Genomic DNA, 25,507 nt, shown 5'->3' on the forward strand with positions numbered 1-25,507 from the left:
TTCAGGATTGTTTTGGCTATTCAGGATCTCTTGAGATTCCATATGAATTTTTGGATGGGTCTTTCTATTTCTGAAAAAAAGTCACTGGGATTTTGATAGGGATTGCATTGAACCTGTAAATCACTTTCGGTAATATTGACATCTTAATATTAAATCTTCCAATCAATGACTGTGGGGTGTCTTAACATTTGTATGTGTCCTCTTTAATTCCTTTCAGCTATATTTTATGGTTTTTTATTGTACAAGTCTTTCATCTCCTTGGTTAAGTTTATTCCTAAGTGTTTTATTCTTTTTGATGCTATTGGAAATGGAATTGTTTTCTTAATTTCCTTTTTGGATTGTTCATTAGTGAATAGAAATGCAAGTGATTTTTGCATGTTGACTTTGTATCCTGCTACTTTGGTGAATTTATTTATTTATTAGTTCTGACAGTATTTTTGTGGAACATTCAGGTTTTCTATATATGAGATCATATCATCTGTGAACAGACATAATTTAACTTCTTTCTTTCTAATTTCGATGCCTTTTATTTCTTCTCTTGTCTTATTGCTCTTGACAGAACTTCCATTATTATGTTGAATAGAAGTGGTGAAAACAAGCATCCTTGCTTCATTCCTGATCTTAGAGGGAAAGCTTTCAGGTCATCACCATTGAATATGAAGTTTGCTTGCATTTCTTTTATATGGCTTTTATTATGTTGAGGTAGTCTCCTTCCATTCCTAGTTTGTTCAGTGTTTTATTTGTTTGTTTTTATCAAGAAAGGGTGTTGAATTTTCTCAAATGCTTTCTCTGCATCAATTGAAATGATTTTGTGGTTTTCTTCCCTTTAGTCTTCTAATATGGTCTGTTACATGGATTGATTTTCGTGTGTTGAATCATCCTTGTGTTCCAGGAATAAATCTCACTTGGTCATGGTGTATAATCCTTTTATATGCTCCTGAATTTGGTTTACTAGGATTTTGTTTGGGATTTTTGCATCAATGTTTGTAAGGTAAATTGGTCTACAGTTTTCTTTTCTTGTAGTGTTTTTGTCTGGCTTTGGAATCAGGGTAATGCTGCCCTCATAGATGAGTTAGGGAGTGTTTTCTCCTCTTCAAGTTTTTGGGAAAGTCTAAAAAGGGTTTATGTTAGTTCCTTTAAATGGTTGGTGGAACTCACCTGTGAAACTATCAGTTCCAGGGCTTTTCTTTTTCAGGAGATTTTTTTATTATGTATTCAGTCTCCTTACTAATTATAGGTCTATTCAGAGTTTCTATGTGGCTTAGCCTTGGTAGGTTCTAGTTCTGTGTTTCTAGGAATTTGTCCATTTCACCTAGGTTATCTAATTTATTGCTGTACAATTACTCATAGTACCTTGTAAAGTCATTTTTATTCCCATAGAATTGGTATTAATGTACACACTTTCTCGTTTTAGTATTTTAGTTGTCTCTCTTTTTTCTTAGTTCCTCTACTCTAGCAAAAGGTTTGTCAATTTTGTTTATCTTTTTAAAGAATCAACTTTTGGTGCTGGTGATTTTCTCTATTTTATTTATCTTTGGTCTAATCTTTCTTATTTCTATCCTACTAACTTTGGGTTTAGTTTGTTTTTCTTTTTCTAGTTCCTTAAGTTGTAAAGTTAGATTGCTGATGTGAGATCTTTCTTTTTATTTTTTATTTTATTTTATTTTTTAGAGATGGGTATCACTCTGTTGCCAAGGCTAGAGTGCGGTGGTGCAATCATAGCTCATTGTAGCCTCGAACTCCTGGACTCAAGTGATTCTTCTTCCTCAGCCTCCCAAGTAACTGAGACTACAGACACACACCATTATGCCTGGCTAATTTTTAATTTTTATTTATTTACTTATTTTTTTAAAGAGACAGAGTCTCACTAGGTTGCCCAAGCTCTTCTCGAACTCCTGGGCTCAAGCGATCCTTCCACCTCAGCCTACTGAGTAGATGGGATTATAGATTTGAGTCACCACACCCAACTCTTGTTTTTTAATGTAAACTTTTTTTTTTTTTTTTTTTTTTGAGATGGAGTCTTGGTTTGTCGCCCAGGCTGGAGTGCAGTGGCACAATCTCAGCTCACTGCAGCCTCTGCCTCTCGGGTTCAAGCAATTCTCCTGCCTCAGCCTCCAGAGCAGCTGGGATTACAGGCAGGTGCCACCATGCCTGGCTACTTTTTGTATTTTTTTTTTTTTTTTTTAGTAGAGATGGTGTTTCACCATGTTGGCCAGGCTGGTCTTGAACGCCTGACCTCAAGTGATCCACCCGCCTCGGCCTCCCAAGGTGCTGGGATTACAGGTGTGAGTCATCCTGCCCAGCCTAATGTACACATTGATAAATTTCCCCCTTAGCATTGCTTTCACTGCATTTCATAAGTTTTGGTATATTATGTTTTTGTTTTAATTCACCTGTAGGTATTTTTTCAGTGTCCTTTGTGATTTCTTCCTTGATCTATTGGTTGTTTTAGTATGTTCTTTACCGTCCACAAATTGTGGATTTTCCAGTTTTTCTTCTGTTGTAGATTTCTAACTTCATTCCATTGTGGTGGGAGAAGATTCTTTGTATAATATCTATCTTTTGAAATCTTTTGAGACTTAATCTGTGACCTAACATATGGCCTATCCTGAAAAATGTCCCATGTACACTTGAGAAGAATGTGTATTCTCTTGTGAGGTACAATATTCTGTCTGTCTGTGAAGTTGAGTCAGTTTGTTGTGTGTTCAAGTCCTCTACTTTATTACTTATCTTCTGTTTGGTGGTTCTAGTCATTATTGTGAGTGGGTTATTGAGACTTCCAGCAATTATTGAAGTATTTTTCCCTTCAATTTTGTCAGTGTTTGCTTGACAAATTTTGATGGTCTCTCATTAGGTGTATAAATGTTTATAATTTTTAATTCTTTTTTTGAGACAGGGTCTAACTCTGTCACCCAGGCTGGAGTGCAGTAGTGAGATCTTGGCTCACTGCAACCTCTGCCTCCTCAATGATCCTCCATCTCAGCCTCCTGAGTAGGTAGGACTAGTACCATCATACCCAGTTAATTTTTATATTTTTAGTAGAGATGGGGTTTCACCATGTTGGCTGGGCTGGTCTCGAACTCCTGAGCTCAAGCAATCCACCTGCCTTAGCCTCCCACAGTGCTGGGAGTACAGGCATGAGCCACCACACTTGATTTGAATGTTTATAATTTTTTTTTATCTTCTTGCTATATCGAACCATTTATTTATTTATTTATTTATTTATTTATTTATTTATTTATTTATTTATTTTTGAGACGGAGCCTCACTCTGTCGCCCAGGCTGGAGTGCAGTGATGCAATCTCAGCTCACTGCAAGGTCTGCCTCCCAGGTTCACACCATTTTCCTGCCTCAGCTTCCTGAGTAGCTGGGACTATAGGTGCCTGCCACCATGCCTGGCTAATTTTTTTTTTTTTTTGTATTTTTAGTGGAGACGGGGTTTCACTGTGTTGCCAGGATGGTCTTGATCTTCTGACCTCGTGATCTGCCCACCTTGGCCTCCCGAAGTGCTGAGATTACAGGCGTGAGCCACCACACCCGGCCTGAACCTTTTATTAATATATGATGTCCTTTGTCTCTTGTAACCGCTTTCAATTTAAGGTCTATTTTGGTTAGCTACAGTGACTCACTCGTATAATCCCAGCACTTTGAGAGGCTGAGACAGGAGGATCACTTGAGGCAGAAGTTTGAGACTAGCCTGGGCAACATAGATAGACCGCCATCTCTACAGAAAAATTTAAAAATTAGCCAGGTGTGATAGCACATGTCTGTAGTCCCAGCTACTTGGGAGTCTAAGGCAGGAGGATTGTTTGAGCCCAGGAATTTGAAGATACAGTGAGCTATGATCATGCCATTGCACTACAGCCTGGGTAACAGCGTGAGACTCTCTTTCAGTATAGCTCTTTTGGTTACTATTTGGATGAATATCTTTTTCATCCATTTTCAGCCTGTTTGTGTATTTAGATGTAAATTGAGTCTCTAGTAGACAAGCATATAGTGGATCAGGTTTTTAATCCATTCTGCCAATCCCTGTCTTTTGATTGGAGAGTTTAATCCATATACATTTAAAGTACTTAACTGATACAGTGGCACTTACTTCTGTCATTTTGCTATTAGTTTTCTAGATGCCTTATAGCTTTTTTTTGTTTGTCATTTTCTGTATTGCTGTTGTCTTCTGTGTTGATTTTTTGCAGTGAAGCATTTATATTCCTTTCTCATTCCCTTTTGTGTATGTTATATAGCTGTTTTCTTTTTCTTTAATTATTATACTTTAAGTTCTAGGGTACATGTGCACAAAGTGTAGGTTTGATAAATAGGTATATATGTGCCATGTTGGTTTGCTGCACCCACCAACTCGTCATTTACATTAGGTTTTTCTCCTAATGCTATCGCTCCCCCAGCTCCCCACTCCCTGACAGGCCCTGGTGTGTGATGTTCCCTGCCCTGTGTCCAAGTGATCTCATTGTTCAGTTCCTACCTATGAGTGAGAACATGCAGTGTTTGGTTTTCTGTCCTTGTGATAGTTTGCTGAGAATGATGGTTTCCAGCTTCATCCATGTCCCTGCAAAGGACATGAACTCATCCTTTTTATGGCTGCATAGTATTCCATGGTGTATATGTGCCACATTTTCTTAATCCAGTCTATCATTGATGGACATTTGAGTTGGCTCCAAGTCTTTGCTGTTGTGAATAGTGCCGTAATAAACATATGTGTGCATGTGTCTTTATAGTAGCATGATTTATAATCCTTTGGGTATATACCCAGTAATGGGATGACTGGGTCAAATGGTATTTCTAGTTCTAGATCCTTGAGGAATTGCCACACTGTCTTCCACAATGGTTGGACTAAATTACACTCCCACCAACAGTGTAAAAGTGTCCCTATTTCTCCACATCCTCTCCAGCACCTGTTGTTTCGTGACTTTTTAATGATTGCCATTCTAATTGGCATGAGATGGTATCTCATTGTGGTTTTGATATGCATTTCTCTGATGACCAGTGATGATGAGCATTTTTTCATGTGTCTGTTGGCAGCGTAGATGTCTTCTTTTGAGGAGTGTCTGTTCATATCTTTTGCCCACTTGTTGATGGGGTTGTTTGTTTTTTTTCTTGTAAATTTGTTTGAATTCTTTGTAGATTTTGGATATTAGCTCTTTGTCTGATGGATAGATTGCAAAAATTTTCTCCCATTCTGTAGGTTGCCTGTTCACTCTGATGGTAGTTTCTTTTGCCCATGCAGAAGCTCTTTAGTTTAATTAGATCCCATTTGTCAATTTTGGCTTTTGTTGCCATTGCTTTTGGTGTTTTAGACATGAAGTCCTTGCCCATGCCTATGTCCTGAATGGTATTGCCTAGGTTTTCTTCTAGGGTTTTTATGGTTTTAGGCCTAACATGTAAGTCTTTAATCCATTTTGAATTAATTTTTGTATAAGGTGTAAGGAAGGGATCCAGTTTCAGCTTTCTACATATGGCTAGCCAGTTTTCCCAGCACTATTTATCAAATAGGGAATCCTTTCCCCGTTTCTTGTTTTTATCAGGTTTGTCAAAAATCAGATGGTTGTAGATGTGTGGTGTTATTTCTGAGGCCTCTGTTCTGTTCCATTGGTCTATATATCTGTTTTGGTACCAGTACCATGCTGTTTTGGTTACTGTAGCCTTGTAGTATAGTTGAAGTCAGGTAGTGTGATGCCTCCAACTCTGTTCTTTTTGCTTAGGATTGTCTTGGCAATGCGGTCTCTTTTTTGGTTCCATATGAACTTTAAAGTAGTTTTTTCCAATTCTGTGAAGAAAGTCATTGGTAGCTTGATGGGGATGGCATTGAATCTATAAATTACTTTGGGCAGTTTGGCCATTTTCATGATATTGATTCTTTGTATCCATGAGCATGGAATATTCTTCCATTTGTTTGTGTCCTCTTTTATCTCGTTATTTCATCGAGCAGTGGTTTATAGCTCTCCTTGAAGAGGTACTTCACATCCCTTGTAAGTTGGATCCCTAGGTATTTTATTCTCTTTGAAGCAATTGTGAATGGGAGTTCACTCATAATTTGGCTGTTTGTCTGTTATTGGTGTATAGGAATGATTGTGATTTTTGCACACTGATTTTGTATCCTGAGACTTTGCTGAAGTTGCTTATCAGCTTAAGGAGATTTGGGGCTGAGATGATGGGGTTTTCTAGATATACAATCATGTCATCTGCAAACAGGGACAATTTGACTTCCTCATTTCCTAATTGAATATCCTTTATTTCTTTCTCTTGCCTGATTGCCCTGGCCAGAACTTCCAACACTGTGTTGAATAGGAGTGGTGAGAGGGAACATTCTTGTCTTGTGCCAGTTTTCAAAGGGAATGCTTCCAGTTTTTGCCCATTTGGTATGATACTGGCTGTGGGTTTGTCATTAATAGCTCTTATTATTTTGAGATACGTTCCATCAATACCCAGTTTATTGAGAGTTTTTAGCATGAAGGGCTGTTGAATTTTTTTGAAGGCCTTTTCTGCATCTATTGAGATAATCATGTGTTTTTTGTGGTCGGTTCTGTTTATGTGATGGATTACGTTTATTGATTTGTGTATGTTGAACCAGCCTTGCATCCCAGGGATGAAGCCGACTTGATCGTGGTAGATAAGCTTTTTGATGTGCTCCTGGATTTGGTTTGCCAGTATGTTATTGAGGATTTTTGCATCGATGTTCATCAGGGATATTGGTCTAAAATTTTTGTTGTTGTTGTTGTGTCTCTGCCAGGCTTTGGTATCAGGATGCTGCTGGCCTCAGAAAATGAGTTAGGGAGGATTCCCTCTTTTTCTATTGATTGGAATAGTTTCAGAAGGAATGGTACCAGCTCCTCTTTGTACCTCTGGTAGAATTTGGCTGTGAATCCATCTGGTTCTGGACTTTTTTTGGTGGGTAGGCTATTAATTATTGCCTCAATTTCAGAGCCTATTATTGGTGTATTAAGAGATTCAACTTCTTCCTGGTTTAGTTTTGGGAGGGTGTATGTGTCCAGGAATTTATCCATTTCTTCTAGATTTTCTAGTTTATTTGTGTAGACGTGTTTATAGTATTCTCTGATGATAGTTTGTATTTCTGTGGGATCGGTGATGATATTCCCTTTATCATTTGTTATTGTGTCTATTTGATTCTTCTCTCTTTTCTTCTTTGTTAGTCTTGCTAGTGGTCTATCAATTTTGTTGATCTTTCCAAAAAACCAGCTCCTGGATTCATTGATTTTTTTAAGGGTTTTTATGTCTCTATCTCTTTTAGTTCTGCTCTGATCTTAGTTATTTCTTGCCTTCTGCTAACTTTTGAATTTGTTTGCTCTTGCTTCTTTTAATTGTGATGTTAGGGTATCGATTTTAGATCTTTCCTGCTTTCTGTTGTGGGCATTTAGTGCTTATGCTGTTTTCTTTGCACTTATCATGAGGATTATATTTAAGATCCTAACGTTGTAACACAATAATTTGAATTTATACCAGCTTAGCTTTCTTTTCTTTTCTTTTTTTTTTTAAGTGAAAACAAGTTTATTAAGAAAGTGAAGGAGGCTGGATGCGGTGGCTCACGCATGTAACTCCAGCACTTTGGAAGGCCTAGGCAGGCAGATCACCTGAGGTCAGGCGTTCAAGACCAGCCTGACCAACATGGTGAAACCCCATCTCTACTAAAAATTCAAAAATTAGCCAGGCGTTATGGCACATGCCTGTAGTCTCAGCTACTTGGAAGAATCGTTTGAACCCAGGAGGCAGAGGTTGCAGTGAGCCGAGATCGTGTCACTGCACTCCAGCCTGGGTAACAGAGTGAGTCTTCATCTCAAAAGAAAAAAAAAAAAGTGAAAGAATAAGGAATGACCTCCAGAGGCAGAGCAGTGACAGCTTAACTTTCATAACATAGAAAAACTCTGCTCCTTTCCAGCTTAGTTTCCATCCCTTTCCGTTGTTAATGTCACAAGATAATATCTTTATACAGGGTGTGTCCAAAATATAAACTAATACTTTTTTAATGCACTAATCTCTCAAATTATGTAAAAAAACAAAATATGGAGTTATAAACTAAAGTTACAATAACATTAGCTTTTAGACTAATTTTTTTTAATGTATCAGTCTCTTAAACAATGTAGAAAGCCAAAAGTGGAGCTACAAACCATGGTTACAAAAGAGTTATGAACCATGGTTACAAAAACCCCTGTAAATACATGGGCTTTTATTTTTTTTATTATTTATTTGTTTATTTATTTTTTGAGACGGAGTCTCGCTCTGTTGCCTAGGCTGGAGTGCAGTGGCGTGATCTTGACTCACTGCAAGCTCCGCCTCCCGGCTTCACGCCATTCTCCTGCCTCAGCCTCCTGAGTAGCTGGGACTAAAGGCGCCCACCACCACGCCTGGCTAATTTTTTTGTATTTTTAGTAGAGACGGGGTCTCACCGTGTTAGCCAGGATGGTCTCAATCTCCTGACCTCGTGATCCACCCTCCTTGGCATCCCAAAGTGCTGGGATTACAGGCATGAACAGTACATGGGCTTTCATAATTTGCCATATATTTACCTTTACTGAGATCTTTATTTCTTCACTCAACTGTCTAGTGTGCTTTCATTTCAACCTGCAGGACTTGCAGGGCAGGTCTAGTATTAAGAAACTCCCTCAGCTTTTTTTTTTTTTTTTTTTTTTTTTTCCCCTGACGGATACTCTTCATTTCTCCCTCACTTTTGAAGGATAGTTTTACTGGATATAAAATTCTTGGTTGACAGGTTTTTGTTTTTTGTTTTTTTTCTTTTAGCAGTTTACCACCTTATGGCCCCCTAGGTTTCTGATGAGAAATCTGTTGATAATCTTATTAAGGTTCCCTTTTATATGATAAGTTGTTTGTCTTTTGCTGCTTTCAAATTTCTCTTTGTCTTTTTGTTTGTTTGTTTTTTGAGACAGAGTCTCAATCTGTCACCCAGGCTAGAGTGCAGTAGTGCAGTCTCAGCTCACTGCAACCTCTGCATCCCAGGCTCAGATGATCCTCCTGCCTTAGCCTCCCAAGTAGCTGGGACTACAGGCATCTGCCACCATGCCTGGCTAATTTTTATATTTTTTTGTAGAGATGGGGTTTTGCCATGTTGCCCAGGCTGGTGTCAAACTCCTGACCTCAAGTGATCTGCCCACCTTGGCCTCCCAAAGTGCTGGGATTACAGGCGTGAGCCAGTGTGCCTGGCCCTTTCTAAAGGTTGATTATAATGTGTCCTGGTGTGGGTCTCTGAATCCTGTTTTGAGTTTGTTGAGCTTCTTGGATGTTTGTATTCATCTCTTTCATCAAATTTGGGATGTTTTTGGCCATTGTTTCTTCAGATGTTTTCTCTCCCTTTCTCTTTCTGTTTTCCTTTTGGGACTCCCACAATGCATATGGTTATCCACTTGATGGTGTCTCGTCAATCCCTTAGATCAGTTCACTTTTCCGTAATCTTTTTTCTTTCTGTTCCTCAGACTAGATAGTATTCATTGTACTTCATATTCACTCATTCTTTCTTCTGCCTGCTCAAATATGCCTTTGAATCCCTGTAGTGAATTTTTCGTATCAGTTGTTTCAGTTCCAGAACTTATTTTTCATTTCTTTTTAGGTTTTCTCTTTATTGATATTTTCCATTTGTTTATACATTGTTTTCTTGGCTTTCTCCATGTCTCCTTTAGCTCTTTGAGCATCTTTAAGACAGTTGTTTTAAAGTCTTTGTCTAGTAGATTTGCCATTGTCTTTTTTCAGGGACAGTATCTGTTGGTTTATATTTTTCCTTTGAATGAGCCATACTTTTTCTGTTTCTTTGTATGACTTGTGATTTTTTTTTTTTTGAAAATTGGACATTTAAATCCAGTAATATGGTAACTGTGGAAACAGATTCGCCCCCTTCTCTGGGTTTGCTGTTTTTTGGGTTTATTTTTGGTATTTTGATTGTTACAGGATGTGTCTGTGCCAAGAATCAGCCAGAGGTATACATGTTAGGTCTCCTCAGATCTTTTCTGAGCCTGTGCTCTTCCCTGGGCATGCATAGCAACTTTCTAATTTCCCCTATGTATGTGGTTGCTTTTGAATATCCTGGTCTTTAATGTCCGGGTCCCAGAGAGGGAAAAAGAAAAAAGTGAAGGAGGGTGAAAAAAATGCTGCCCCCTTTAATCCTCTGAAAGTCACTTCAGCATGAGTGGGAAGACCTTGCAGCAGTGTGGTGGAGGTGCAACAACAGTGATTACTGTCTGTCTCTCTGTCTGCACCTTTGTGATCAGAAGCAGCCATCATTGATCAGAGCATAGATTCATATTTAGAGGACAGGGTCCTTTTCTCCCCTGCTGTCTCCCACAAACTGTGTGCAAGCCACTCCAGGAATAAGTGCATAGCTGTCTGCAGTGGGGCTGGGAGCTTTGAGATGGCTGGTGCTATTATGATGACAGCTGAAATTGACTGAAAGTAATTATAATTCATCATCCAGGCCTTCCTCTGGATGTTGCAAGCCTTCAATAGACTCTAGAGCTACAAAATAGTTACATCAGACGGAGTGCACCAGTGCAATTATTTAGTTGGGAAGATAAATTCCTGGTGCTTCCTACCACAGTCTTCCCCAAATTCCCTTTATAGTTACTTTTTTTAGGAACCCCCATACTGTTTTCCCCAGCAGGTGCACCATTTTACATTCTCACCAGCAATGCACAAGGGTTCCAAGGATATGGAGAACATCCTTGCCAACACTTGTTATTTTCCATTGTTTGGATAATAGCCATCCTAATGATTAAGTGGTATCTCATTGTGTTTTGTATTTCCCTCATGATTAGTGATGTCGAGCATCCTTCATATGCTTATTGGCCGTTTGTATATCTCCTTTGGAGAAATGCCTATTTAAATCCTTTGCCCAATTGGGTGGTTTGTTGTTTTATCTTTTTAAATTTAGCTCCTTTTCATATTTGCCTTCCTTGTAAATAACTCCTGCTTCTTCTGGTAATCTGCTTGAGGAGTGAGATCATTTCTTTGCTATTTCCTACAGTGCTAGTACATAGTAGTGTGTGCCTGGTAAACACTTACAGTGGTAGGATAGGCCAGTCATACAGCCAGCTTTTGAAAGCCTGCTTAATTGACTACTACAGTTGGTGACTGGAGACTTTGAGACAGTGAGGAAATTAACACGAATTGTGTGCCTCCTCTGTGCTAGGTGCTGTGGTAGGCATAACTTTATATAGTTCCCATAATACTCCTTTAATATGTCACACTTACAGATGAAGGATTTGAATTAAGGGAAGTTAAATTTAGACTCCCTCAACATCACACAGGTATTAAATGGCAATCCTTGGATTCCAGTTCCGGGTCTACCTGACTCCAAACTTCTTCATTATACCATGCGGTCTCCCTTCCCTAGTCTGGTAAGTTCAAACAGAGAGCAAGCCTGTGAACCTGGAAATTGTTTAGGGCGGATGAGCAGTTGAACATTTACTTAATAGGAGACAGAGAATCTTGCTATATTGCCCAGGCTGGCTTTGAACTTCTAGGCTTAAGCAATCCTCTCACCTCTGCATACCAAGTAGTTGGTAACTACAGCCTATTCCATTTTACTTAATTATTCCAGAGGAAAAGGTAGAGATTGTGAAATGCTAATTTTATAGCAGTGAACAGGATTCCTCGAAGACACTGAGGTGTGTCGTTTGTGGATACTCATGACCTTTGGAAATACTGTGTCTACTTTTGGGTGTGACATCCTCTGTTCTTGTTTCTTTGGTACCATAAATTAGGGCCACTGGCCATGGCCAAATGGGTGCCTAACACAGAGGGATGAAGTGCTTTTCATTGCTTACCACAAATTCCCTTGAACCCTTTACTTCTCTGAGACTTAAGAAACGCAAGAATAAAGGGAACAGAGTTTTATCAAAATCCTATTGTGTGTTAGGCAAACCCTAGAAGGGACATGATTATTATCTTGCTTTTACATATGAGAAAATTGAGGCTCAAAGATGTAAGGTAAATTGTCCAGATTCACACAGCTAATAAATAAGGGAGCTGAATTCAGCTTTTTCCATGCTGTCTCCATTAAAAAGTTCCTCTGTCTTGCCCTCTGGTGGGTTTCGGAGGTCCTGGGAGAAATGTTTGTATCCTCACCAAACATTGTGGTGGGTGGCATCTTACATGGGGCTTGTTCTGCACTTGCAGTTTCTTCTGCCACATGGTTTAACCAAAGCAATGATGACTGCCATTGCCCCCTCGAGGTTAGCACTCCTCTGAGGTCACAGGGTGGGGATAAATGTTCTGAAGGAATCAGCCTTAGAAAGCACACTTTTTCTAAGTATCCCGAAGGAATCAATCACTAATGCACATCACAAAATTCTCTCCAAGTTGGGAAGATGGTTTTAGACTTTCTGTTTCTTTTCTCTTTTTTTTTTTTTTTTTTTTTGAGGTGGAATCTCGCACTCTCGCCCAGGCTGGAGTTTGGTGGCACAATCTCGGCTCACTGCAAGCTCCACCTTCCAGGTTCACGCCTTTCTCCTGCCTCAGCCTCCCAAGTAGCTGGGACTACAGGCACCCGCCACCACGCCCAGCTAATTTTTTGTATTTTTAGTAGAGATGGGGTTTCACCGTGTTAGCCAGGATGGTCTCGATATCCTGACCTTGTGATGGGCCCACCTCGGCCTCCCAAAGTGCTGGGATTACAGGCGTGAGCCACCGCGCCCGGCCAGACTTTCCCTTTCTTCAAGAAGAGAAGGGAGTGCCTTTGAGAACTAGAGTTTAAGTAAAGGATACACATAGCTTAAGTGCTTTTATCTTTGAAATATACTATGACCGATAGACTCGAAAACTTCTTATTGGTTTTGGGGGTATCATAGTCAATTTGGGCTGCTATAACAGAATACCATAAACTGGGTGGCTTAAACAACAAGCATTTATCTCTGATAGTTCTGGTGGCTGGGAAATCCAAGGTCAAGGTGCCGGCAGATTTGCCTCTGCCAAGGACCTGCTCCCTGGTTTGCAGACGGCTATCTTCTTGCTGTGGCCTCACATGGCCGGGAACAGAAAGAGTGAGGGGAGGCTCTCACATCTCTTCTTCTAGTGACACTAGTCCCATTCATGTAGCCTCCATACTCATGATCTACTCACCCACTAAGGTCCCCACCTCCTAATACCATTACACCGGGGATTAGGATTTCAACATAGGAAATTTGGGGGAACACAAACATTCAGTCCATATGGGGGAATTTTCTTTTTTCAGAATCTGTTATTTAATTATATCTTCACAGTAACTTTTGTCAAAGTTATATTTAATTTCTACTTCCTGGATTCTGTAGCAGTAAATGGAGCTCGTTATGTGCCCCAATATTTGTAATACTGATTTCTAGTCCTAGAAGTATCTAAGCCTCTCAGAGTTAAGGAATTCGGTTTGGTAATAGGCTAAGCTAATAGCCATATGGCTCTGCACTGTGCTATAGAGAAACGGTGGGTTTCCCCCCACCTGACATCTCAGAATGAAAAAGATCACTCAGCAGAATATTTCCCACACTTCTAACCCTGATGATTTTTCCACTCAACACTTTACACAAAGAGGTAGGTACAGATGGTAGTTTGCTGGATATCTGGAATATTCAGTCTTGGTCTTCACTCACTGCCTGGAGCCTACTCCTCATTTTTGTATAAACAAAGTGGTTTAAACAGGGTCTTAGGAAATATCTCCAGTATTTACCACTTGCAAACCTAACCCTTAATATATGGAATCTGTTAGATCAGGTTTTTAACTCAATAAACATCTTTGGGTGCATCCCCATATTAAACTAAAGAAGAAGTAGAAAACTGAAGGCAATGGCCCTGTTGCTTAACTGTAAGGAACATGTAATTTAGAAACTTCTTCTCTTTAACATGAAAAACTAACCATAAGTATGTGGATCAACATTCTTCTTTATGGAGTATTAGGAGTGAAGTGTCATGATGTTATAGTGTTTTTAACGGCTCAGCAAAAGAAAAAAAATTATATAGTGAGATGAAGTAGATATGACAAAATATTAGTTGTTGAATCTAGGTGGTGGGTATTTGGGTATACATTTTTCCCCTACTTTTCTACATTTAAAAATTTTCATAATAAAGGGTAAAGCAGAAAAATCCTAAGTGTAAATAACATTTATAAAACTATACAAAAAATAATTTCAAGGTTCATTCTCTATTAATGGTATTGGAGTTGGTAGGAAATAATTAAAATAGGAGTATAAATCCAGAAGCCCGCAGAGGCCAGGCAAGTAATATGGGTGAGTGGAGCTGCCGGGCATTGGACAAGAGGGAGATGGTGGGGACTGAGCAAACAGGCAAGTGCACAACTCATTGAAAGCATTCCAAAAATTTAAAAAATCTTAATGCGCATTCAGAATGAAACACTTGAGAGGACTGGAAGTTTGTGGTCTCCTAAAAATGACAGAATTCACCGTCTCTAAATTTGCCCAGCTTTCTGTCCTTCTCCCTCTTTTCAGAAGATCCAGGAGAGGCGTAGCTATCAATACGAGAGGGAGATGCTTTCCTGGCACAAGAGGGTGATGGGAAAACATTGTATTCAGTGCCTCTAGAATTTGCCTGGGTTGCCACAACTTTGTTGCTTCAGGAATGGAAAATGTGGCCCATCTTCTTCTTTTCTCTGTCCTGTCTTGCTCCTTCTATGACCCGGGGCAGGATTTGCGGTGGGTTTATGGAGATTCCTATGAGTCAAAGAAGCACATTCTGAGGATAGAGTCATGCACCTGGGTTTTGTTTTTTAGATGGTTAGAGGGAGGCTGCAATTGTGATTTATAAGAATGACTTAAGGTGTAATTCCTTTGATTTTGAAGTTGGCTAGGCAACTTAATTTGAACATCCTAGTGTGCCTATTAGACCTGGCAACCTTCTCAAAATCCCCCTCCTACTTCCCTCATTTCCCTCACCCTCCACCTTTTTCTCAAGAGGTAGAAGTGAGAGTTTTGTTTTGTGAGCTAAGGTTGAGTTCTGGGCCCTCTGCTTCAGCCACCTGGCAGCTTGGGCTGGCCCTGTAGCCTTCCTCCACTTCATTCTGCGATTCAGGCTCCCAATAGTCTTCTGAAGCACCGGAGAGCTTCCTCATGCACCTTAGAAGAGCAGATTCAGACTGAGACAAGGACTCGCTCTTAGGCATATATGCAGCCTACAGAGATCCTGGGAAGCCTTTTTCCTCCTAATATCTTCCTAGACTTATGCTTTCCTTGGAATTCCAGCAATAGAACTGCATACTCTTACCCTAATTCAAGAACCTTTTATGTACTAGGTGCTCTACTAGACATGAGATAAAAAGATAAGCAAAACGTCCCTGTCTTCAACCAGCTCACCATTTGTTATACCACTTTAATCACCTTAGAGAAAATTTTTTTTTTTTTTTTTTTTTTTTTTTTTGAGACAGAGTCTCGCTCTGTCACCCAGGCTGGAGTGCAGTGGCACGATCTCGGCTCACTGCAAGCTCTGCCTCCTGGGTTCACGCCATTCTCCTGCCTCAGCCTCCCGAGTAGCTGGGACTACAGGCACCTGCCACCACGCCCAGCTAATTTTTTTATATTTTTAGTAGAGACGGGGTTTCACCATGTTAGCCAGGATGGTCTCGATCTCCTGATCTCGTGATCCGCCTGCCTTGGCCTCCCAAAGTGCTGGGATTACAGGCGTGAGCCACCACCGTGCCTGGCCGAGAAAATGTTTTAAGATGTGTTCGACCATATGAACTTTGGTGAGAATTAAAGATGAGGTTTTTACTTATGGAGTAGGGGGCACTTGGGATGGGTGAAGAAGGGAGAACTGCCTCTGAAGTTCTTACTCATAGATAAGGAAAGACCTCAGCTACTTTTTGTTCAAATGAGTTTATTTATTTAAAAAATATTTAAGGGGGAAATGCATTCATTTGGTTAAAAAAAGTTCTGTTAAAAGTATACTATGAAATTCCCCCTCTTTACCCCTTGCCTCCATCTAATTCTTATATATCATTTCAGAGTTTATTTATGTAAATATAAGTAAATCTGAACATACACTCTTATTTACTTGCACCCCAACCCCCATTTTTATGCAATGATAGCACACTCTATGCATCTATATACCTTTTAAAAAATTTATCTTCTGGAGGTTTTTTTCCATGTAAGTACATAGAGAGCGCCCTCATTCTTTTCTTTGTTCATGTAATACTATTTATAGATGTACCCTGATTTAATTAACAGGCCCTCTATTCAGGGACATTGTGGTGTTTGCTGACCTTTGCTGTTACAGTCACTGCTGCAGTGAATACTCCTGTATATGCATTATACATCATTTAGCATGGGTGCTACTGTGTGTGTAAACTCCTAGTGGTGAAGCTGTTGCATCAGAGGCTATGCATTTGTAATTTTGTCATCCATGCCAAATTGCCCTCCTCCATAGGGTGTTAACAACTTACACACTAAGCAGCAAAATCTCTTTCCTTACAGCTCCACCTACAAACTATTTTTCATGCTTTTCGTTTTTACCAATTTGACAGGTGAAAAATGGGCTTGTGGTAAAGTTTCAATTTGTTTTTCTTATTATAAGTGAGGTTGTGCATCTTTTCTTACAGTTGAGGTATTGGTATTTCCTTTTCTGTGAAATATCTTTTCATAACTTTTGTTCATCTTTCTTTTGCTAATTCTTTTTTTTTTTTTTTTGAGACGGAGTCTTGCTCTGTCGGCAGGCTGGAGTGTGCTGGCATGATCGCGGCTCACTGCAAGCTCCGCCTCCGGGTTCAAGCGATTCTCCTGCCTCAGCCTCCTGAGTAGCTGGGAATACAGGTGCCTGCCACCATGCCCAACTAATTTTTGTATTTTTAGTAGAGACGGGGTTTCACTGTGTTGGCCAGGATGGTCTAGATCTCTTGACCTCGTGATCTGCTCGCCTCGGCTTCCCAAAGTGCTGGGATTACAGGTGTGAGCCACTGCGCCTGGCCCTTTTGCTAATTTTTAATTTGCCAATTTCTTTTCTTTCTTTTTTTGTTTTTTTTAGAGATGGAGTTGGATCTTGGTTCACTTCAGCCTTTGCCTCCCGGGTTCGAGAGATTCTTCTGCTTCAGCCTCTCAAGTAGCTGGGACTACAGGTGCAAGCCACCACACCCAGCTACTTTTTGTATTTTTAGTAGAGATGTGGTTTCACCGTGTTAGCCAGGCTGGTCTTGAACTCCTGACCTCAGGTGGTCCGCCCGCCTCAGCCTCCCAAAGTGCTGGAATTATAGGCATGAGCCACCGTGCCCAGCCTTATTTGCAATTTCTAGGCACTCTTTATATATTAGGAAGTTTACCCTGTGTGATATGAGTTATCACAATAGGAGGAGAAAGGCTTCCTGGGGTCTCTACAGGTTTTTTATTTTCCTCAGATTTTGGATATTCTTTTTGTATTTTAAATTTTAACTTGTGTTTGTTGTCATGAGGAGTCTTGGTTTTTGTATTGTTGAATTTATCAGTGTTTCCTTTATGGCTTTTGCATTATCCTGGTCCACTGTTAATGGCACAAAATCGTTCATTCCTTTTTCCATGGTGCCTCCTTCCTCTTTTCCTCTTTCAATTTCGGATTGACAGCAAAATGCTTTTGGTATCTTCTCCCAAGTTTGCGTTCCTGGAAATGTATTTCTTGTCAGTGATAGGGTAGCCCTTGATAGTTTTGTTAGGAGATTTTAGTGGTCTGTAGCATTCCCATTTTCTTGGTACAGGCACGCTGGGAAACTGACAGTTTCTTATAAAACTAAACATGCAATTACCATATGACCCAGCAATTGCATTCTTGGGCATTTATCCCAGAGAAATGAAAACTTATGTTTACACAAAAACCTGTACATGACTGCTCACAGCAGACTTGTTTGTAATAGCCCCAAACTGGAAACAGTCCAAATGTCCTCCAATGGGTGAATGGTTAAACAAACTCTGATACATATATACCATGGAATACTACTCAGAAATAAAAAAAGAATTAACCATTGATATATCAACAACATAGACACATCTCTAAAGTTTTATGTTGGGCAACTAAAAAGATTCAATCCTAAAAGCTTACATGATGTATTATTTCATTTATATAACACTTTTGAAAGGACAAAATTTTAGAAATGTTGAATGGATTAATGGTTGCCAGTGTTTTAAAGATGGAAAGGGGGATGAGAGAAAGAGTGGGGTAGGTATAGTTACAAAAGCAGCACAAGAACTCTTTGTGGTGATGGAACTTTTCAGCATCTGACCATGGTGATGAATACATGAACTTGTGTATAGGAAAAAAACTAAATACAGACACAAATCAGTGCAAATAAAATGAGGAAATCTGGGCCGGGCACGGTGGCTCATGCCTGTAATCCCAGCACTTTGGAAGGCTGAGGCAGCTGGATCACCTTAGGTCAAGAGTTTGAGATCAGCCTGGCCAACATGGTGAAACCCTGTCTCTACTAAAAAATGCAAAAATTAGGCAGGAATGGTGGCACATGCCTGTAATCCCAGCTACTCAGGAGCCTTGTTCAATTGTTTGAACAAGGTTTCAGTGAGCTGAGGAGATCATTCCACTGTGCTCCAGCCTGGAAGACAGAGCGAGACTGTGTCTCAAAAAAAAAAAAAAAAAAAAAAAAGGAAATCTGCCCGGGTGCAGCGGCATACTCCTGTAGTCCCAGCTACTTGGGAAGCCAAGGTGGGAGGATCTCTTGAGCTTAGGAGTTTGAGGCCAGCCTCAGCAACAGAGGGAGATACCATCTCTAAACCAAAAAAGGGAGGGATGGGTAGGATCTGAATAAGGTCAGATTATATCTATGGATTTTATCTATGTCAATATCCTGGTCAAGTAACTGGTGCTCTCCTGTGTTAGGACTTGTAGTGCAGCAGCTGAGCAGTGGAATGTGGAGGAGCCTAGCAGTGCCTCGGGTTCCAGCCCCTGTACGCTGCTCTGTCTCAGAAGATCTGAGAGCATCGACCAGCATTTCCCAGGATTCTCTGGGACAACCTAGCTGGGTAGCCCTTCATACAGCCTGTCTGGAGGGAAAGAATACTGGCTTCAGCTCTAATATATCAGAACAGTGTGGTGTGGATGTTGGTGGTTGGGGACAGTGAGGGGTGGACATTGGTGGTTGGGGTCAGTGAGGAAGGGTTCCCAAGATGAGCTTTGGCCAGGTGAGGTGGCTTACACCGAGGCGGGAGGATCGCTTGAGCCCAGAAGTTCGAGACCAACCTGGGCAGCAAAACCCTGTCTCTACTAAAAATACAAAAACTAGCTGGCTGTGGTAACAAGTGCCTGTGGCCTCAGCTACTCTGGAGGCTGAGGTGGGAAGATTGCTTGGGTCCAGGAGGTCGAGGTTGCAGTGAGCTAAGATCACGCCACTGCACTCCAGATGGGCAACAGAGCAAGACTCCGTCTCAAAAAAAAAAAAAAAAAAAAAAAAGCTTTGCTGTGCCCTGCACGTGACCTACTGTCATATGTATTCTGTGTTCCTTGTGCTGTAGCATTGGCTCTGCTGTGAGACAGAATGGTCTGGCATGTGGTAGGGCGATCACTGGGATCCCCAAGACCCTGCTAGGGAATCTCTGAGGTCAAAACTATGTTTGTAATAATACTTAGACATTATTTGCAAACCATGCTCATTCTTCTCTTACAGAAGTGTCCAGTGGAGTTTTCCAGAGGCTAAATGATGTGAAATAGCAACAGATTAAATGCAGAAGCAGCTATGATATTCCAGCTGTTTTCTATTAAGGCAGACATTAAAAAGACATTAAAAAAAGTAAACCAGTGGCATCATTTCACTTTTTTGGTTTGGAAGAATATTTTCCTTAAAATGTTATTTTTGTTAATGTATAAAGGGGTTATCATTATATTTAAATGATTTAATATTTAAGAATGTTCTCAGTTTTAATTTTTATAGGTGAATATCAAAAGATAAAACTCACATAAAAGCTCTTTGGGGTCCTTGGTAATTTTTGAGAGTGTAGAGGTTCTGATAATTGAGAATTGTTGATTTGGCAGAAAGCAATAGGCTTAATTTCTAGACTGGGCTTTGCTTTGTGAATGTGGGCATCATTTGGCCTCTTCAATTGATTTCTTCTCCTGCAAATGCTATTAATTGCCCTACTACATACCTATAAAAATATAATCCCCTATGCAAATACAGGGGAGATTAATGGTTACCTGGCTAAGCTGGTGTTGAAAGAAAATGTAAAGAATGAGTTTCTGGCTTGTTAGCTGACAGTCTGTTTACTTGTTAAATGTCTTCATTTTAGCATCTCCTAGCAGTTTCTGTATACATTTGATTTCTTTTTCTCAGTTTTTCAGACAACCATTTTAATTATTTTTAAAAATTATATTCCCACATTTTCAATTAATAAGGGATTTATATTCCTAGTACCTTGAAGTGATGTGATAAGGTCAGGAGCTCTGTTCTTGGAGAAACCACTTACTAGCTATGTGACGTTTGGAAAGTTACTTAACTTCTCTGTGTCTTGGCTTCCTCCTGTGTAAATGGAGCTAATAATACCTCACTTTCCAGGGCAGCTGTGAATATGAAAAATAGTGCACAAGAAGCACTTAGCAAAAGTGCTTGGCACATAACAGATGCTCCATAAATAATAATTGCAACGATTGTCATTAACATATAACAAAAGATGCAAGATTAAATTGAAGTCTTACCCTGTCTTCAGTGAACTTGTTAAACTACTTTATTCACAAGTTTATTAGCAGTAATTTTAATTTCATTTCATTTTTTTCTCCTTTGAAGGGCTATTGAGTGGTCAGACTTCCCCAACAAATGCCAAATTGGAGAAACTGGACTCTCAGCAGGTGTTGCAGCTCTGCCTCCGATATCAAGATCACCTGCATCAGTGTGCAGAGGCCGTTGCTTTTGACCAGAATGCTTTGGTTAAACGAATCAAAGAGGTAGTGTGCTGCGGGAAAATAACATTGGTGACTGGTTGTTGTGATTCTCTGCAACTCTGGATGCCATCTTAAGACTTGACATTTGTCACTATTGCTTTGAGGAGATTGCTTTTTCCTAGCAGTAAAATGTGATGTTGAAAAAAATGGTCCACAGAGCTGGGCTAATTTTGAGTTTAAATTCTGATCACCACTGATTTGCTTGGCCAAGTTGCTTAACTTCTCTGTCTCAGTTTCCTCATGTGAAAAATGGGGCTAATAGTAGTAACTTACCCCAAGGGTTGAGTGACAGATTGCTTAGTAAGTGTTAGCTATTATTAGTGCATGTAAAGTCCTGCCATACTAATTTGCTCTAGCCACCATTCTGTCTTTGAATTGACTTTAATCGTTTCCTGTGTATAATTTATATTTTGTTTCCCAGTAGATTAAAATTTCTTTCAAAGCAGGAGCTTTGATACGAAAAGCTCCAGTGATTCTTAATGGTTTTATGGAAACAATTACGCCTATTTAACCCGCAAAGTTTTTAAAGGAAAGAAGCAATGTAATTCATGTGAAAGTACTTAGTAAACTGAAGCACATGATGCAAATGTTGTGTAATTATCAATCTCAGTAAATAGGTACTTCCTTTAAGCACTTAAATGTATCATTGACCAGCTGCTGCACAGCACAGTTCTAGGGGCATAAAGGAATAAGTAAATACATTTTCCAAAGTTTCCAGTCAAGAAAAACTTTATATTCCTGATACCTTGATGTACTGTAATATCAAGGAAATGTTAGGAGCTGTTTACTGGAGAAACCACTTCTGTGAATGGCACTCCCAGATTTGTTTAACAAAGTGGCCCTTTAACTCTGGTGAGAGAAGAAGATGGGCATGGAGAAACAAGTGATGGAGCAAGAATCACTGCAGATTAACAATTTGTATTTAGCAATGGAGGTAGTGCATCCTTGAGATTACAAAGCAGTCATTAGTTATATTGACAGATTTAAACTTGCCAACACCTCCAACATTTTAGTACTTAGCTTTCATAAAATGTTGCATGCATATACTCTTCTCTCATGGGTTAAATACTATTATTTGGAAAACTATTAAATATGACCTTTGATATTGCTTTTCATTGATGTGGCTTTGCAAATATTATAAACTTATTTTACTATATTATGGTCTACCAAGCTTTACTTTCCAAACATGACTATTCATTGGCATCATGTGAGTTTTTTGTTTGTTTTAATACTGAGTTCTCCCCTCCTCCCAGTATGTCTAGGTGTGGGCTGTGAATCATTATTTTAATAAGATGTTATGGTTTGGCTGTGTCCCTACCCAAATCTCCTCTTGAATTGTAGCTTCCATAATTCCCACATGTCATGGGAGGGACCCCGTGGGCGGTAATTGAGTCGTGGGGGCAGGTCTTTCCCATGCTGTTCTCATGATAGTGAATAAATCTCACGAGACCTGATAGTTTTGTAAAGGGGAGTTCCCCTACACAAGCTCTCTTGCCTGCTGCCATGTAAGATGTGACTTTGCTCCTCATTCACTTTTAGCTGTGATTGTGATGCCTCCCCAGCCATGTGGAACTGTGAGTCAACTAAACCTCTTTCCTTTATAAATTACCCAGTCTTGGATATGTCTTTATTAGCAATGTGAGAACAGACTAATACATAAGGTTACCAAATGATACAATGCCACCCTCTATTACCCAGGATTTGGGAACCAGTGGTCTTAAGCACTATTTCTAAAATAAGTTCTACAAAACTAGTCCCATGTAAAGAGGCCAAACGATTTGCATATTCCCTCACCGTGAACCCCTTGGAAAGTCACAAAGCGTATTATCTCACTTAAAGTTCTTAGGAGTCTCACAATAAAGAAAGCCAGACTTTTGAAACTTATTTGACCTCAGAACACTTATCTTAGGTAACATTTATTAATGTCCCATAAAGTAGTGATTTTAGAACATTCTTTGGGAAATGCTATTGTAGACATAAGACTTTACCTTTTTAATTTTTTTAGAAACAGAGTCTCATGCTGTCACCGAGGCTGGAGTTTAGTGATAAATTCATAGCTCGTTGCAACCTCGAACTGCTGGGCAGAAGCGATTCTCCAACCTCAGCTTCCTGAGTAGCTTAGGACTACAGGTGTATGCCATCACGCCTGGCTGTGTTGCCTAGGATGTTTTCAAACTCCTCAGCTCAAGCGATCCTCCTGCCTCAGCCTCCCAAAGCACTGGGATTACAGGTGTGAGCCACTGCCCCTAGCCAGACTCTACCATTTTTTACTGTTGTGCTAGAAGTTAATTAACTATGACATTAACTGTCAGAGAGGAGATCTTAGAATTATAATAAATTGGCTTTTTGATGCTTATTCTTTTTAAAAAGTCCTTTAAGTTCAAGACCAGCCTGGCCAACATGGTGAAACTCCATCTCTACTAAAAATACAAAAATTAGCCAGGTGTGATGGTGCATGCCTGTAGTCCCAGCTCCTCAGGAGGCTGAGGCACAAGAATCGCTTGAACCTGGGAGGTGGAGGTTACAGTGAGCCCAGATCATGTCACTGCACTCCAACCAGGGCGACAGAGCCAGATTTCATCTCAAAAAAAAAAAAAAAAAAAAAAAAAAACAACAACGAAAAACAACAACAAAAACCTCTAACCCATATCTGTTGTTTTGCAGTTTAGTAAAGTGTGGTACAGAGAGATTAACTGACTAGCTCTATATCAGAGAGCTGGGGAAAGTGTTTTGTAGCTGGAAGTACCAGACAGAGCTTCTCATTATACCACATTTTCAAGACTTCAGAGCAGTGTTTCTCAGCCCTGGCTACATGTTACAATTACTCGGAAGTGTTTTCCTCCAATATATATGATGGGAAATTTTACACATATACTGAAGAAGACAGGGTAAAAGAAGGCGGAGTAACACAGTGAACCTTAATGTACTCATTACCAGCCACTACAATCATCAACTTGCAAATACTCCTGTTTTATCCATATCCCCACTCCCTGCCACCCTCAACTGTATATTTTATAGTAAATCCCCAGACATTATTTCATTCATAAATATTTAAGTATATGTCTTTAAAAGTGAAGGATTCTTTTAAAAAATAACTTTCAAATTTGAATTAATTTTAGACTTGGAGGAAAGTCACAGAAATAATTTGAGAGTACCTATATACCCTGCCCCATGCAGCTTCCCCTAAAGTTAACACTTTACATAACCTTCGTACAATGATCAAAACCAGGAAATTAGCTTGGTACAATACTAGCAATTAAATGGAGGCCTTATTTTGAATTTTACCAGTAATTCCACGAATGAATGACTGAGTTGTTTTGAAAGATATAGTTATAATGCTGTTATACCTAAAATATTTAACAATGATACCTTAATTCATTCAGCATAGCTGAGGTGCTGTTAAGAAAATACTGATGTCTGGGTCTCACTCTGAACCGATTAGATCAAAATCTTTGAAGGGTGATAGGGTTAGGGCGGTGGGATGTTGGGTATTGGTATTTATGAAGGTGCTCTAGGTGATTCTAGTATGTAACCAGGAGAGAACCAGTGTTTTGGAGCATTCATTTAAAAATAAACTGACTTTGGCGGGTGACATGGCTCATGCCTGTAATCCCAGCACTTTCGGAGGCCAAGGCAGGTGGATTGTTTGAGCCCAGGAGTTCAAAACCAGCCTGGGCAACATGGTGAAACCCCATCTCTACAAAAAAGACCAAGAAAACAAACAAACAAACAGGCATGGTGGTGTGTGCCTGTAGTCCCAGCTACCTGGGAGGTGAGAAGATGGTTTGAGCTCAGGAGGCAGAGGTTGCGGTGAGCCGAGATCTCCACTCCAGTCTGGGCTACAGAGCAAGACCCTGTCTCAAAAAATAAAATAAACAGTTTAAAATTCTGTTTGAAGAACTTTGGGATTCACTTTGAATAGTCAGTAATTACCCAGGATTATTGCAAAACAGAGACCAGCACTCACAGTACTGAGCAATACCTCAGCAGCGCGCTCGGGCAGAGGAGGTGAGTGCAGTTTTGGGGCTTTCATTGGTGGCGTAATGTGTCCGTCGTATCTCTGTTGGTGAGTGTTAGCAAACTCCTGAATCATATCCATCCGTCTGTGTTCACCTCAGACCTAAGGGTTGAAATTAGTCACTTCCAAATGAGTAAAGCAGAGGATGTCATTTTGATCAAACACCAACTCTCTGATATTATTCCAGATGTTTCCTGGAAATTTGGTTGGAAAGATGAGGAAGTAACATAATGCTATGTGTTGAAAAGTGAGGGAACTTAATAACCGTGGAGAATATGTGTTAGTGGAAGTATATAACCGGGATCAACTAGAGGTCCCTAAGATTACGGTACCTGTGATCACTTCAGTCTGGATCAAAGGGAAACATGGCTATAACTATTTCTGATTCAGATAAAGGAAAATCAGAGAGTTAGCTAAGCTTTCCTTATGTTAAATTTGGATGATGCTCTTGAATGAAAAGCTTATGTTTATAGATTTGTGTATGTGAAGGAGAAGAATGGAGGTAATTTACTTTGCAATCAGGGAGTCTAGTGACATACCTTAACTACTAGTTTCTTTAATGGCGATAGGATGACCCCTCAGCCAGCACCGTTGAGCAGCTATTGCAGACCCACCTAGTGGGGAGGTCCTTTG

The 25,507-nt window shown here is 39.9% G+C and overlaps 1 protein-coding gene across 8 annotated transcripts in view; it reads left to right on the forward strand.

The window, feature by feature from the left end:
• The window catches only part of BORCS5 (BLOC-1 related complex subunit 5), a 127,403-nt gene that overhangs the window by 57,587 nt on the left and 44,309 nt on the right, over positions 1-25,507 (forward strand). For all 8 annotated transcript variants that reach the window (XM_063593365.1, XM_063593366.1, XM_063593361.1 and 5 more), the window contains one exon: positions 20,702-20,859. In XM_063593365.1, the coding sequence (XP_063449435.1) occupies positions 20,702-20,859 (158 nt within the window). The remainder of the gene's footprint in view (positions 1-20,701; positions 20,860-25,507) is intronic.

The sequence above is a fragment of the Pan paniscus genome, chromosome 10 (assembly GCF_029289425.2).
Source record: "Pan paniscus chromosome 10, NHGRI_mPanPan1-v2.0_pri, whole genome shotgun sequence".
Lineage (NCBI taxonomy): Eukaryota > Metazoa > Chordata > Mammalia > Primates > Hominidae > Pan > Pan paniscus.